The sequence below is a fragment of the Suncus etruscus genome, chromosome 5, assembly GCF_024139225.1.
Source record: "Suncus etruscus isolate mSunEtr1 chromosome 5, mSunEtr1.pri.cur, whole genome shotgun sequence".
NCBI classification, from domain to species: Eukaryota; Metazoa; Chordata; class Mammalia; order Eulipotyphla; family Soricidae; genus Suncus; species Suncus etruscus.
Window position 1 is genome coordinate 50,301,612 of NC_064852.1, and position 16,075 is coordinate 50,317,686.

General features: G+C 39.6%; 1 protein-coding gene across 3 annotated transcripts in view; it reads left to right on the plus strand.

The window, feature by feature from the left end:
- FMNL2 (formin like 2) overlaps positions 1 to 16,075 on the plus strand; it is a 350,132-nt gene that overhangs the window by 191,113 nt on the left and 142,944 nt on the right. For all 3 annotated transcript variants that reach the window (XM_049773056.1, XM_049773055.1, XM_049773057.1), the window contains exon 2: positions 6,937 to 7,020. In XM_049773056.1, coding sequence (XP_049629013.1) covers positions 6,937 to 7,020 — 84 coding nt within the window. The remainder of the gene's footprint in view (positions 1 to 6,936; positions 7,021 to 16,075) is intronic.

Sequence of the window (16,075 nt, forward strand, 5' to 3'; positions counted from 1 at the left end):
TGTATTATATAAGGTGTATTTGATATTCACTATCACTACAGCATATTACTGTGAATTTTTCCACGTGATTCTTGAGCATATCAGGGAAAAAGAGGGTGTTGTACAAGTCTTCATTGTTTCCAAAATCTGGAACCAGAGAGGATATAAGAAAACTCTGTATTTCTAGGAGATAAATATCGGTTCAGAATGATTTGGCTAATTTCCTTCTTCTTTGATATGATAATTTACCTGCAAATATAAATCTACTTTATCATTTAAACCATATTTTTATTTATTATTTATTACTATTTTTATTAAAACACCATGGTTATAAGGCTGTTCATACTGCAGCTTTTTCATAGATAAAGTTGTTCATAATTGGGTTACAATCATAAAGTGTACAACAATCTTCACCAGTGCATTCCCCACCACCAATGTCAACAGCAATTAAACCAAAATTAATTTCACTATGAAGTATCCTGAAACTTGGATATTTTCATTATCACTTATTTTTTATAGATTATATACATTTTAAAACTATGTAGCCAAACCATACTTCTTGCAGCAACAGCTAGAGGAAGAGGATGTGGGGTGTTGGAGTGGGCAAGACAAGACTGGAGACTGTAGGTAAGGGGCTTACATTGCATGGGACCAAGAGTCAACCTACATTTACTTTTTGGTTTTTCATATAGTTACCTAATCATTGCTGGGAATAAGTCCTGAAGCATAACTAGAGCAAAAAAATAAAATAAAAATAGATAACAAAATAAAATGTTACGGTTGAAAACACCAGGATACAAACTATAAATTTAACTGCCACTTGGGATAGATTGTTATAGGGGACATATACTGCTTTTACTAGCAACAGAAACCAAATACATTTTGGACCCCTCCTTTTAAACTAAATTGAAAAATAAATACATAATAAAAATAGAATATTTTTTTTAATTGGAACCAGAGAGTCAGGACAGGGTTAAGGTGCTTGCCTTGCACCCTGGAGATCCTGATTTAATCCCTGCTTTTATGGTGTTTTCCAGAGTACAGCAAGTAGCTACTCCTGAGCACAGAGCCAGAAATAACCCCTGAGCATCCCCAGATGTAGCATAAACCCCTCTACTTCCAAATCATTTCAGGGAAATGATTTATTTACCATGTTTGTTTTATTTTGGGGCCCCACTCAGTAGTGCTCAGGGGTTATTCCTGGCTCAGCACTCAGGAGTCACTCCTGGAAGTGCTCAGGGGACTATATGGAGTGCTAGGAATCAAAATTATATTAGCCACATGTAAAGCAAGTGCTCTACCAACTGTTTTATCTCTTAGCCCTTTGCCTTAAATTCTTGCTTGGAAGATAGTTATCAATTAGTAATAGCTGCTATCTTTAGTTGGAATTTTATAAGAAATATAAGTTCTCTTTATTGGAGACAGTTTCTAGGTTGTAGCTGGAATGCCAACTTAGTTAAGACATTTTTAGATGGAACAGTATCATTGAGTTAGTTTGTTTTTCTTTTTTTTTTAGTAGCTGGCTTAGTATCCATTTGCTATATACTATGCTAAACTTGGGCAGGGAAGAGTTGATTTAGCAACAAAAACATGTCTTTGAAGTACGGAGTTTTGTGGGGTGTTTAGGTAGACAAACCAGAGTAATGAATGGGCATACATAACATCATGATGATATGCATACAGTAATTGGAGTTCAGTGAGAAAGTATGTCTTGTTGGATAAATTATATTTTAGATAGAAAAGAAAGGTTGAAATAGAAATTTGTATAATATAGGAAATAGGTATTTTTTTTTTTTTTTTTTGGTTTTTGGGCCACACCCTACAGTGCTCAGGGGTTACTCTTGGCTGCTCAGAAATAGCTCCTGGCAGGCACGGGGGACCATATGGGACACCGGGATTCGAACCAACCACCTTTGGTCCTGGATTGGCTGCTTGCAAGGCAAACGCCGCTGTGCTATCTCTCCGGGCCCGGAAATAGGTTATTATTATTCATTAAGCTATTAAACTCACAAGTCATATATCTTTATTTTCTTCTTTCCTTTTTTGGGCCACACTCAGTGACGCTCTCTGAGTGTCTTACTCTTGCCTCTGTGCTCATTCATCACTCATGATAGAATTTTGGGGGACCATTTGCTGTGCTTGGGATGAAACCATGGGTGGCTGCATGCAGGCACTTTAAATGCTGTACTATCTTTCCTGCCCTGACCACAACCACTATCTTCAGTGGAGCTCTAACCTGCACTTAAGTTCTGTCAAGTGTGGACATTTTGGCATATGGTCACAGACTAGAAATATTGAGTGAACTAGTGGATGAAAGGAAGGAAAGGGACACTGTGTGTCTCAAACATCATTAAGTATGGTTGAGGTAGAGTTACTGTGTTAAGAAGCCTTAGAAGTTGATTTACATTTTGCAGACAAGTAAGAGCAATCTATTTTAATACAAGTAGCAAAGGGACTTGGAGATACAGGTCATTCTTTTTTTCAGGAAATAACATAAACTCTTAGAAATTACCCTTTGCAGCAGCAAAGGAATACATTAACTCTGCAGGCCTTGAAGAGCAGTTATTACCAGCTAACCCAACACCGCTGCAAATTTGGGTTTTGTGGAGTGTCTAATTTTAAATAGTTACTTCATCATGCTACCCTGAGAATTACAAAACTGATGTGTGCTTGAATAGCTCAGAAGCTTATTTTGTAGATGCTTGGTTAATGGTTATTGTTGTATTTTTAGTTTTTTTTTTATAATTTTTATTGCACTTTTAGTTTTAATGTATAGATTTGGAGTCTTCTGATTGTCGCTCAGAAAGGTGTCTTTCTCTCTCTTTCTCTCTCTCTTTTGCTCTTTGTCTTTCTTTCTTCCTTTCTTTCTTTCTTTCTTTCTTTCTTTCTTTCTTTCTTTCTTTCTTTCTTTCTTTCTTTCTTTCTTTCTTTCTTTCTTTCTTTCTTTCTTTCTTTCTTTCTTTCTTTCTTTCTTTCTTTCTTTCTTTCTTTCTTTCTTTCTTTCTTTCTTTCTCTCTCTCTCTCTCTCTTTCTTTCTTTCTTTCTTTCTTTCTTTCTTCTTTCTTTTTCTTCCTTCCTTCCTTCCTTTTCTTCCTTCCTTCCTTCCTTCCTTCCTTCCTTCCTTCCTTCCTTCCTTCCTTCCTTCCTTCCTTCCTTCCTTCCTTCCTTCCTTCCTTCCTTCCTTCCTTCCTTCCTTCCTTCCTTCCTTCCTTCCCTCATTCTTTCTCTCTCTCTCCCTCCCTCCCTCCCTCCCTCCCTCCCTCCCTCCCTCCCTCCCTCCCTCCTTCCCTCCCTCCCTCCCTCCCCCCCTTTCTCCCCTCCTTGCTTTTTTTGGTGGCAGTCAGGGATTAGTCCTAGCTTTATGCTCAGAAATCACTCCTAGCAGGCTTGGGGGACCATATGCGATGGCAGGATTCGAACCACCATCCAACCTGGATGGGCTGTGTGCAAGGCAAATGCCCTACCACTATGCTTTCTCTCTGCCCCTCCATAAACTCAGAAAGATTTCTTAGGACTACTCTCATTCCAAAACACACAGACCTTTCTTCTAATCTCCACGTTGGATATCTACTTACCTGCGCTTTTATGTGGTGGAAGAGGCAGAGTTTAGGCCATATCTGGTGGTGCTCAGGCATCATTTATGGCTTTATGCTGAAGGATCATTCTAGGTGGGGCTGGGGCATCTTATGTAGTACAGAAGGTCAAACCTGAGTTGACTGAGTGCAAGGCAAGTGCCTATACCCTTATTATGATCCAGCCGCATGCATGACCTCTCTAGGTTGAATAACTATATCAGACCCACCGTTTTAGAAATCTTATTCTTTGTTTCTCCTCCTGTTTTCTTTTTCATTTTGGTCAGCCATTCAACTAGTGAATTGAGGCAGAAGCAAAGTATTGACTCTTGACATATTACCTCCCTCTGAAGTGACCAATTCACATTTATCCACTTTACATAATTTTATGTTCTTTTGTTTTTATTTTTGTTTTCGTTTTGGGTCACAGCTGGCGGTGCTCAGAGGTTACTCCTAACTGTGTGCTCAGAAATTTCTCATGGAAGGCTCGGGGGACATATGGGATGCCGGGATTCAAACCACTGTCAGTCCTGGATCATCTGTGGGCAAGGCAAACACCCTATTGCTGTGCTATCTCTCCAGCCCTAATGTTGCCGTAATTTTTTAGAACATCAGATCTGGATACCTAATTGGCCTTCCTGCTGCTACTTTTGCTCTTTTAATACATTTCTCATATAAACTGATTTTTGTCACTTGACTATGTTATTTCATCCAAATTAGAGTTTTTTTTTTTTTACTGCTACTTTCTCTTTGATACTTTAGAGATGAAGTGCAAATTGTTTCCTTCAGCCTACATGGCCCAATATGTTAAGGCCTTTTCTAACCTCTCCAACTTATCTTTTCCTCATCACTTCTTCTGCGTTCCTTTAGGTCCACTCTTTCAATTCTTGGAATATGCTGAGCCTTAGCATCTGTTTCATCTACCCATAATGCTTTTGCATTACCTGCTCACTTTCTCATTTCAGTATTCAGCTTGTTACTTTCTTACTAGATCATCTAATTATTTATTTACTTACTTTGGGGGGAGGGGGGAGAGACTCGACTCAGTATTTGGGGCCTATTCTCAGACCCTCACACTGAACCATCTGGCTTGGATGGCCAAATGTTGCCATTGGGTCTCAGGTCCCTGAGCAGTGCTTGAGAAGCCTTACCCTAAACAGAAATGTATAGTGCAAAAGCTATATAGTCTTGAACAAGTAAAAACCATTTTCTCCTAGGTCTCCTTTTCCACATTTAATGGGGCTTATCATTTCTATCTCAGGACTTGTCATTGTGTAGTATATAAAATTTGGTATACAAATGACTTATGGTATTTAGCATCTTGTAAGTGTCAGGCATTTCGTATTTCATCCCCCTTATAACACAAGAGATTAATAAGAGCTGGCAGGAAAACTCATTTAACTTACCTCCAAATTTGATTGTTTCTGTTCTGTGCATAATCATGCTCAGGGGCACCAACATGAAGGTCAAAATCAGTTTAAGAGGAAATAATCCAGCCCTTGTGTACAAATAAGCCACGAAGGACTGATTAGTTCATAGTCAGCAACATTGGGGCCATCACTATCAGCAGGTTACATAGAAATTTTCTTTGCCTTCACCCAGCAATTGTGTTTAACATTGAAAAGTTAATAGCAAATAAATACAAGTGGTTATTTTTCATTATAGTTCACATATATATTTTTTTTTCTTTTTTGGTTTTTGGGCCACACCCAGCGATGCTCAGGGGTTACTCCTGGCTGTCTGCTCAGAAATAGCTCCTGGCAGGCACGGGGGACCTTATGGGACACCGGGATTCGAACCAACCACCTTTGGTCCTGGATCGGCTGCTTGCAAGGCAAACACCGCTGTGCTATCTCTCTGGGCCCCACATATATTTTCTATGGAAATAGAAAACATTCAATGGAGATATGAAAACATTTCCCCAAGCTCTGGAGTCCAAAACATTTTTTTAAGGGGGTGGGTGACACTTTAATATTTTTATACATACAATCTTAAATTCACTTTACTGACATTATATATTTCAGACATACCAGTTTGAGTGATAGATTGAGTTTAAAGCCAAGTACTTTAGTTTTACTTATCAAAATGTTCAAAGGTGATACCAGAGAGATAGTATAGTGGACAGGGCATTTGCCTTGCACATGGCTAACTTGGATTTGATCCTTGGCATCCCATATGGTCACTCAGATTGGCCAGGAGTTAATTCCTCAGAGAGCCAGGAGTAACCCTGTGCACCATTGGGTATGGTCCCTCCAACTAAACAAAACTATTATCAAGGATTAATATTTCATTAGAATAACCAACCTACCCTAGACTCTATTAACATTTGTGTGACTGAATGGCATGAAACAGTAAATGTGGCAAGGGAATTTGTACCGATTAAAATGAAAATTTTCACAGGGCTGAGGGCTTCATCACTAGAAGTCAAGTTGTGATATAGATTGTTGATACAGGGGGAGGTATATAAAATAATAGATGCCAGATGTTAACTTATCTCATTTGTAGAACATGGGAACTTTGTGTCTATCAAGGACACAAATTCTTTGAGAGCCTTCTCACTCTGTTTTGTGGCCCAAGATTTCACCTCTGACCCAAGCCAAGTATTTTGGAAAATGTGTTTGATTGGCCATTTGGGACATTGAACTAGGGGATATAGGAACAGAACTGGTAAATTTATAATCGACTCTATATCAAGTATATTGTGTGGACAGTATGAGTGTTTGTGAATGCTGATGTTTAGATATCTTTTAGCTTTTGGGCAATTTCTCATGGAAAATTCTACATCATGTACCAATGTACTATACTGAAATTGTGATCTCTAATGATAATATGACCTAAAAGAGCTTTATTATTTCACAAAAGGACAATAAATAATTACAATAATTACAATGATCATTTTTTTGTTTTGTTTGCTATCAGAGACCATTAAAAATAAGTTCATAGCAAAAGTCGATGTTATCTATTAGTTATTAGTGGTCATCATTGTGCTTGTTTCTGGTGTTTTCTATTCTGTAGTGCTACATAAGGACATTGGAGTCATATTTTTTTCTCAACCACTTCTGACTTTTTGCTGCTATTATATTGGAATCTACCATTACATGAAACATATCTTTGCTGAAAGATTGCTTTTGTTGAATGCAAGTCTTATGGTTCAAAGCCAAGCATCTTAGCTGCCCCACATAGTATTTCAATGTCTTTCTATTCTCATTAGATTTATTTGATGTTTAAATGATTTCTGAGGGATCTTTTGGTTTACTTCCAATGGTAAGAATTGAAAAGAATTCATAAAAGAACTATAGTAGTATTTTTTGGTCTGCCTGTAAGTTACCAATTAACATCCTTCTGTGAAATGTAACATCTCTCTTTCCCCCTTTTTTTCTTACAGAATGCTATGAATTTACCCCCTGACAAAGCCAGGTTACTGCGCCAATATGACAATGAGAAAAAGTGGGAACTGATTTGTGATCAGGTAAGAAATAGTGATGCTTTTATTAGGAGATAATGACAGAACCAAAACAGTCATTTTCTTTATAGTTATGATGAACTGTTTCAGGATATACACAGATTTCTGTTTTAGGATTTAATTTCTTCCTTTTCTTAGACTGAAGGAAAAAAACCAGAAAACTCCAGTCTGCTTTAGGTTGTATATTATTTTAATTCTGTCCTTTGTTTAACATTTTGTAGTTGAGGGCTCAAAGGACTAGAGGGCTTGCTTTGAATGAAGTCTTAGGTTCACTTGGCCCAAGCACAATGGTGTGTTACCTCAGGACAGAGCTGGGAGAAGACCCTGAACATTGTAGTTGGGTTTTATGGTAAATATGGTCAATTGGATAATCTAAATTCAGATTTTTTTCTATTTACATTATAGTGAATTTTTTGCTTCTTAAACAATGCAGTTCCTAGAATAGACCTAAGTTTTTGTATGTTCTTATATATTCATGTAAGAAAGTGAGTGTTCATAAGAAAAGTTCTGTAGGCTATTTTGTAAAAATCTGGATTTTAGCAATTTTCCAGCTATTTTTATTGATTATATCATTATCTCATTATAATGCATTCAGACTTTTCAGAGGGATAGAAAGAAAATAAAAAGTGAAACTCAAATTAGTCCATATATCAGTGTATATGTATATGCTTGTCTCATTTTGTTTAATTGTATAGAATAATCCATTGTAATGAAAAGTAATTTTAAGGGCATTTTGTGTTAGGAGTTTGTGGGGTTTTTATACTTTTAGGGGAATATTTTAAGGAAGAGTGGAGACTTTGTTTATGAATGATTTTATTTTTTCTGCTATGTATTTCAGGGTGGTGGTGTCCAGAGGTTCTTGGACAATGTCGTAGTTCTTCTTATGATAGCTCCCTTGGGTTTATGCTGTGGGGGCAAAATGTTATGAGGAATAGGGGAATTTTCTGCTTATTGACGAAAGAATGTTCCCTGTTTCCTAAAAAATTGATCCTGACTGTTGACCTGGAACTTCTGAAGCACCCATTGTGTGTTTTACCTGAGTTTCTTCATTCTAGCAGTGACAGAATGCTTCTCACAACCTCCTCTCTTTTCTGTACTGTATTTGAATACAAAAAGTAGATATAAAAATTGACATAGGAAGTTTATTGCTTAAATGACCATGATTCAGAGGAAAAAAAAATACTGCTGTCACTTCTTTATAATGTCCTTTCTTTAGCTTTCACTTTCAGTTTTGTTTGTCTGTTTTGCAACACCCTACAATGCTCAGGAGTTATGTCAGATTCTGTACTCAGGGATTATTTCTGGTGGTACTTGGGGAACTCAGTGGGATACTAAGGATTAAACCTGAGTCACTTCTGTGCAAGGCAAGCTCCTATCCTCTCTACTATTGTTGAGGCCCCACAGTGGCCATTTTTGACACTTTTAAAATGGAGGAATATGGTGAACAATGAGTAGAATAAAAGAAACCCAATTAGTGCTTATGAATTAGATATTATTCTTGAACTTAACTTTTCTTTTGTGAGGGGACCACACTAGGTGATGCTCAGGGATTACTCCTGAGAATGCGCTCAGAAATTGCTCCTGGCGAGTAAAAGCCAAGGTACTTTTCGATTCACAGGCCTTGGAATTGAGTTTGAAAGATGCTTTGCTGCATTATGAGACCATATAGTGTCTTTGAGCTGGGAGTTTTGCTGAGGCCGATTCCTGTATCTTGCAACAGTCCACGATTTGGTGGGGGTGAGAGGGGCCATCAAGCTTGAGTCAGCAGGCATGCTGGTTGTAGTTCTTTGCCGATGCATGAGAATGGGGACCCAGAGGGTGTCTTTCACTGAGGAGCTGGAAGGTGGTCTGTTGGGGCAGGAGGTCAATCTTGGTGCCTACCGAGTTAGGAACTGAGGGTAAAGAGCAGGGGTCTTCAAACTACGGCCCAGCCCGCGGGCCACATGCGGCCCGCAGAGGAGTCTGATCCGGCCGGCCAGCAGTGAGCGCTGTTTGGTTGCCAAGATACGTGCTAGCATATACACTCAGTGTATATCCAAATATCAGGAACCATGCACTCAAAATGGTAACCATCTTTGGTAGCACTTATGCCTGTGAACAGACTTTTTCTTTTTTTTTTTTTTTTTTTTTTTTTTGTGGTTTTTGGGTCACACCCGGCAGTGCTCAGGGGTTACTCCTGGCTCCATGCTCAGAAATTGCTCCTGGCAGGCACGGGGGACCATATGGGACGCTGGGATTCGAACCGATGACCTCTTGCATGAAAGGCAAACGCCTTACCTCCATGCTATCTCTCCAGCCCCCCGAACAGACTTTTTCAAGAATGAAACATCTGAAATCTCCAATCAGATCAAGATTAACTGATACCCACTTGCATCACTTGTTATGGCTGGCAGTGACAAATATGGAACCGGACATTGACCATCTCATTAGCCAAAAGCAGGCCCACAGTTCCCATTGAAATACTGGTGTGTGATCTGTTTATTTATAAATGGTTTTCATTTTATTTATATAAGATATGTGCAGTGTGAGTAGGAATTAGTAGCTCATATAGTCCAGCCCTCCAGCTCTCTAAGGGACCGTAATCCGGCCCCCACTTTAAAAAGTTTGAAGACCCCTGGTAAAGAGGGTTAGTTAAATTAGGGGAAGATAACAGATCAGGATTGAAAAATGAGGGGATAGAGGGGACACAGGGGAAGGGGAGAAGCAAAACATGACAGGGGCTATATGCAATACATATATATAAATTGTGATTTCGGCTTGGAGTCAGTACGGAAAGTCACGTCCATAAAGACTGACTTTAAAGATCTATTTGAGGGGCCGGGTAGGTGGCGCTGGAGGTAAGGTGTCTGCCTTGCAAGCGCTAGCCAAGGAAGGACCGCGGTTCGATCCCCCGGCGTCCCATGTGGTCCCCCCAAGCCAGGGGCGATTTCTGAGCACATAGCCAGGAGTAACCCCTGAGCGTCAAACGGGTGTGGCCCAAAAACCAAAAAAAAAAAAAAAAAAAAAATGATCTATTTGAGTGTTATCATCCAAGTCTTTGGTATTCTGTTTCCTTTCCTAGGAACCATCTAGAATGAAGAACATTATTAGATAATGCTTAAAAAGTATATTTGTCGCACGGGCACAAATGAGTATTAGTAAGAAAAGACACCGCTGCAGGGGGTCCAGTATGAATACGGGAGGAGTTTTCCTCCTCCCCTCTACCCCCAGAGCCCAGTTGCCAAACCCGGCCCTGAAGACCAGTTTGGCATGGGGGATCTTAATTGGGAGTCTTATATTGCCTATGGAAGCTCAATACCTGTATAACAATACATATTAAGATGTGTATTCCTAAATATACAAGTAGCCTCCTCCACCACTTGTTTTATTCGAATACCTTTTCTTTTTAACTCAATTTTATTTTTTGTTCTATTTTAATATATACAGTTTATCTCTATCCTTACCATTTTTGGTGCTGCTTGGTACAAAAAGCCTTGACTGGGATAAAAGCTCAGAATAGACTGTGTGTGTGCAGCCTGCCATCCTTACCCAGAATAGCACCAGCAACACAGTATTACACCATACGTTTTTGTATGGGCACAGTAAAAAAAGGGGAAACCATAGACACAGAAACAAAATCTTATCTTCTAGGGATAAGAACTCACTTTTTATAGCAGAAGGGTGCTTCCTATCCTGAACATGTGTCATGTGGATACAACCAGTCCCCAGGAGATTGGACAGCGTTAGTCCAATCCCAAACCCCAGATCCCCTACGTAGAAATGATACAGCTCCGGGCAACACCACTGGGAACTAAGCTCCATTGGGAGATTTATAACACAACTCTGGCATCAACTTGTGCCAGTTTTGATATGATAACGAGGAAAGGAAAACTTGACCTAAGACCAGGCTGTCCTATCACATCACCTAACACTAAATGGAAATGAGAAGAGCTATCGTCCTTTGAACTGTGAAAAATAAGAGCACCAACAACAGAAAACTGACTTTGACAACTGTGACTGAACAGAGCCTACTTTGGGACTAATAAGGAAAACCCTACCCTACGCTATAGTCCAGGACACATAAACAACAACAACAAGATGTCTTATTGCAGAGGTCTAACTTGGACAACAGAGACTGAGCAGAACCTTTGGATCCATAATATCCTAGGCTTCGGTTTAGGGGCTGAACAAAAACAGGGAGAAAGTGTTACAGAAGACTGAACACCACAACAACAATGGATATGAACCTCTAACAGTGGTCCTCAAACTATGGCCCGCAGGCCACATATTGTATTTGTATCTGTTTTGTTTCTTCATTGCAAAATAAGATATATGCAGTGTGCATAAGAATTCGTTCATAAGTTTTGTTTTTACTATAGTCAGACCCTCCAATGGTCTGAGGGACAGTGAACTGGCCCCCTGTTTAAAAGTTTGAGGACCCCTGCGAGAACCTAGAGACTCTATCCTAGACCCTGACCTATAACCTGTGCAAATACTAAGATCTCTAGCTACAGTAGCTTGATTTTCTTACACACAACCGAGAGGAAACTTTCCTGGCATCACATAAAAGCCTTTGGGATGGGGTAAAAAGTATATATGGAGCCAGGGGTTGATCCCATGATGGAATGCTTCAAGGATGGAGAAACCCTGAATCTCTTAGGCCACGGGAATTCCCTTTCTTCCCCAATGCTTACTGTGCCTATGCAAAAAAAAAAAAAAAAAAAATAGTGGCGGGAAAGCCAAACCCTACCACTCTAGCACCCATACTTTTTCTTGTTTTGTTTTGATGTGTTAGTTTTTTACTTTATTTTCCTTCTTTTTTTTCCTTCCACTTTTCTCTTTCTTTTTCACACTTGTGGTTATTATTTAGAGATTTATGTTTTATTTTTATTTGCTGGGTTCATTTTCTTTTTTCTTCCATTTTTCTTTCTTTTTATTTTTCTCTCTCTCTTCTTTCTTTTTTTGGTAGTTGTCATCAATTTTTTTTCTCCCCTTTTTATCCTTTTATCTCCAATGACGGTGGAATGGATGCTCAATCTACAACAAGCTGTAAAGTGGAGATCAGTTGCACCAGCATACTGGGGGGTAGAGAAGGGAGATATGGGATGCATACTGGGAACAGGGGTGGAGGGAGGACAGCACTGGTGGTGGGAATGCCCCTCATTCATTGTCACTATGTACCATAAGTTATGCAGTGAAAGTGAAAGATTTGTAATGCATTTTGGTCACAATAAAAATTAAAAAAAAAAACAAAGAAGATATTGAAATAAAATAGGCATTTTTGCCAAGTATCTATAAACTAAAAAAAGAAAAGAAATTGCTCCTGGCTTAGGGGACCAGATGTGACACCAAGGATCGAACCAAGGTTCATCCTGGGTCAGCCTCTTGCAAGGCAAACGCCCTACTGCTATGCTATTGCTCTGGCCCTGAACCTTAACTTTTTTTTTTTTTTTGGTTTTTGGGTCACACCCGGCGGTGCTCAGGGGTTACTCCTGGTTGTCTGCTCAGAAATAGCTCCTGGCAGGCACGGGGGACCATATGGGACACCGGGATTCGAACCAACCACCTTTGGTCCTGGATTGGCTGCTTGCAAGGCAAATGCCGATGTGCTATCTCTCCGGGCCCTGAACCTTAACTTTTTTTTTGGGGGGGGTCACACCCGGCAGTGCTCAGGGGTTACTCCTGGCTGTCTGCTCAGAAATAGCTCCTGGCAGGCACGGGGGACCATATGGGACACCATTTGAACCAACCATCTTTGGTCCTGGATCGGCTGCTTGCAAGGCAAACGCCGCTGTGCTATGTCTCCGGGCCCATGAACCTTAACTTTTAATGAAGATTGTCTAAACCTATTATTGCAATGAAAAAATGGTTTAATAGCAACAGTCAACAAAGATAACAGAATTCACATAAAGGAAAGCTTAATTGCACAAAAGGGAAGACTGTTGATGATTGAAAATTCTAGCAACCTGTTCTTCTAGTACCATAGGGTCACTGGGGGTCAAAGAGCCTAAGGCTGAGATGGGAGCAAATCAGTTATTTAATTATGGTTTCTGTTTTTAAACTCCTTCAAGTTCAGGGCTTTTTTTTTTTTTTCTTTTCTTTGTTAATATGCTTGGGTATGGAGAATTTAGTTACTTATTGTGTTCTTTACCAGCAATGTTTCAACACATACTGAGAAATTTCTAAATGGAGCAACTTGATCATTTCGGAGATAACAGTAAATACATATTTCAGATATGGCCTGACCAGTTTTTTTGTCAGCAGATTTATATAGCAGAAGCATTGTCTTTGTGTTATTCTTCAAAGAAATCATACTTACTAATGTTTCCATTTGATGCATGGGTAAGACTGAGACTTGGTGGAAAATCCTTGGTGAAGACTTTGTAGCTGGCCAGTGGTCTGGTGATGGAGCATACACATATTCTGATATCTCTACCCTTAACTGCTACTCTCATGGTTTCCTAAAGTGCTTATGTAAATGAGATTTTAAAAGAAAGCAAAAATGTGAGTTAGCTCTTCTCCAAGATTCTTTCTGGTGTGCTTGAAAAGAAGAATCAAAAGGAAGATAATGGTAAGGAATGTAACACAGACATTCCACCTCCTCTTCCATCTCTGCTGCTAAAGAAAACTACAATTTTGGGAAAACTCTACTGAGTCATTGTGGGATTTGTGGCAGCAGATAAACTACTTTTTGTCACAGGTAGGCAGCTCATTCAGAATGAATATGTCACAATCATGGCTTTCTTGAATGTAGTTTTGGAGATGAAAGCATTAATAACACAGTGTTCTTGGGCCTGGAGAGATAGCACAGCGGCGTTTGCCTTGAAAGCAGCTGATCCAGAACCAAAGGTGGTTGGTTCGAATCCCGGTGTCCCATATGGTTCCCCCATGCCTGCCAGGAGCTATTTCTGAGCAGACAGCGAGGAGTAACGTCGGGTGTGGCCCAAAAACAAACAAACAAAAATAAAACAAAAAACAACATAGTGTTCATAATGCAATATATTAGTGTTTATTCAACTAGTATTGACAATGGGCCTTCTCATATGTGTTTGTGCGTCTTTATACCAACTAAACTGATGGGGGCCAGAACTGGTGGACTCTCAAAATGTATTTGCTTTTATGATATAATGTTTAAAATGTCCAGTAAAATCCATAGAGTCACTCACAGGAGGGAGAATGGTGACTGCCTGCTACTTTGGGTTGGGTTTTCATTTTTGGTGTGATAAAAATTACAAATTGTTAAGAATAACTTAGTAGTAATTGTTGGATATATTCTTGTGATTATACTGAAATTGTATAATTTAAAAGTGTGAAATTTGGAGGCTGGAACAATATTACATGGGTAGGCCATTTACCTTACATACATCTGGCCTGGGTTCAATCCTCAGCATCCTGTATACTTTCCCTGAGCCTGTCCAGAGTATTTACTGAGTGTAAAGATAGGGGTTAACCCATGAGCACCGACAGCGGTTGCCCAAGGTTCAAAAAAATAAAAGTGAAATTTATGGTATGTGATTTATATCCCAATTTAGCACAGATTTGTTTTTGTTGATTTCTTTTCTTTTTTTTTTTTGGACTAGGGGTGGAGGGGAGAGGCAGTCTTCCAGGCTGTATCCAGCAAATGCTCTGGAGATAATGTGGTGTTGGGATTTGAACTTGGGTTACATGTGCCCCTTACCACTCATCATTCCCAACCCATGATTTTTACCTTTTTTTGTTTGTTTGCTTTGTTTTTTGGGCCACACCCAGCGGCGTTCTGTAGTTACTCCTGGCTCTGTGCTCAGAAATTGTTCCTGCCTCGGGGGACCATATGAGATGCTGCATCTGTCCTGGGCCAGCCACGTGCAAGGCAAAAGCCCTACCACTGTGCTACCACTCTGACCCCGCAACCTATGGCTTTTAGATCTTGGGGGTTGGGCAAACCAGCTGTAAACACTTTAATGTCAGTTTGGGATTTTGATTTAGTGACTCTAAGAAAGTAATAATTAGTAATTTCTGAGTCACTGTGTTGAGTTTGATTTTGATGTGATCATATAAGAATCTGTCAAATGGGGCCGGAGAGATAGCACAGAGGCGTTTGCCTTGCAAGCAGCCTCTCCAGGACCTAATGTGGTTGGTTGGAATACTGGCATCCCATATGGACCCCCCTACCTGCCAGGAGCTATTTCTGAGCAGCTAGCCAGGAGTAACCCCTGAGCACTGGCGGGTGTAGTACAAAAAAAAAAAAAAAAAAGAATCTGTCAAAGAAATTTTCATAAAAGGAGTAAAATGATAGGACTGGGTAAAATGATTTTCTGTAATATACTTTATCAGTGGAAAGAAAAGGGATAGAATTGGGGGAAATATGGGTGAAAAAAAGACACTGGGCTATGTTGGGTGTCTTAATTCTATATTGGGGCAGGAGAATAGGTCAAAGGGTTAAAGCTCAGGCCTTTCATGTGAGAGATTCTAAGTAAGGTTCTCAGCCTCATGAGACCCCACCCCAGTACCCCTGGTGTGGTTGTGGTAATATGCTGAATTTCACTGGAGTGTTGTTGAGAGTAGCCCCAGAGTACCTAAACTACCGAAAGATCCCCCAAAAGCAAAAACAAACAAACAAACAAACAAACAAACAAAAAAAACCATTATCATATTTTGTGTATATATCAAAATGCATTATAAAAAATTCAAAAATGAAGAGACTTGCTCTGTATTAATCCTCTTTTTACTTATTTGTAAAATACAGTTCTTATTAGCATGCTGAGCCAGGAGTAAGCCCTGAGTACTGCCACCATATGGCAAAACCAAAAAATACTCCCAAAAAACAACACCCCCCCCCCACACACACACACTCTCACACTCAAAAAAACAACTCGATGATGATGTTTGGGAGACATGAAAGAAGAAGAAGGCAGTAGTGGCAGAGGGAACCTGAAAGTGTGAGGCCCACTGTTTCTGTTCCTCTCTCTCTTTCTTGACACATTTGTGTAACTCTGGTAAATGAAACTTTCCTTCTCAATTCTGGATGCTTCTTAAAAGTGAGAAGTGTGTCATGTGTAGACTGCATTTCTGAAATGACATTGTTTCCAATACTCAACTGACA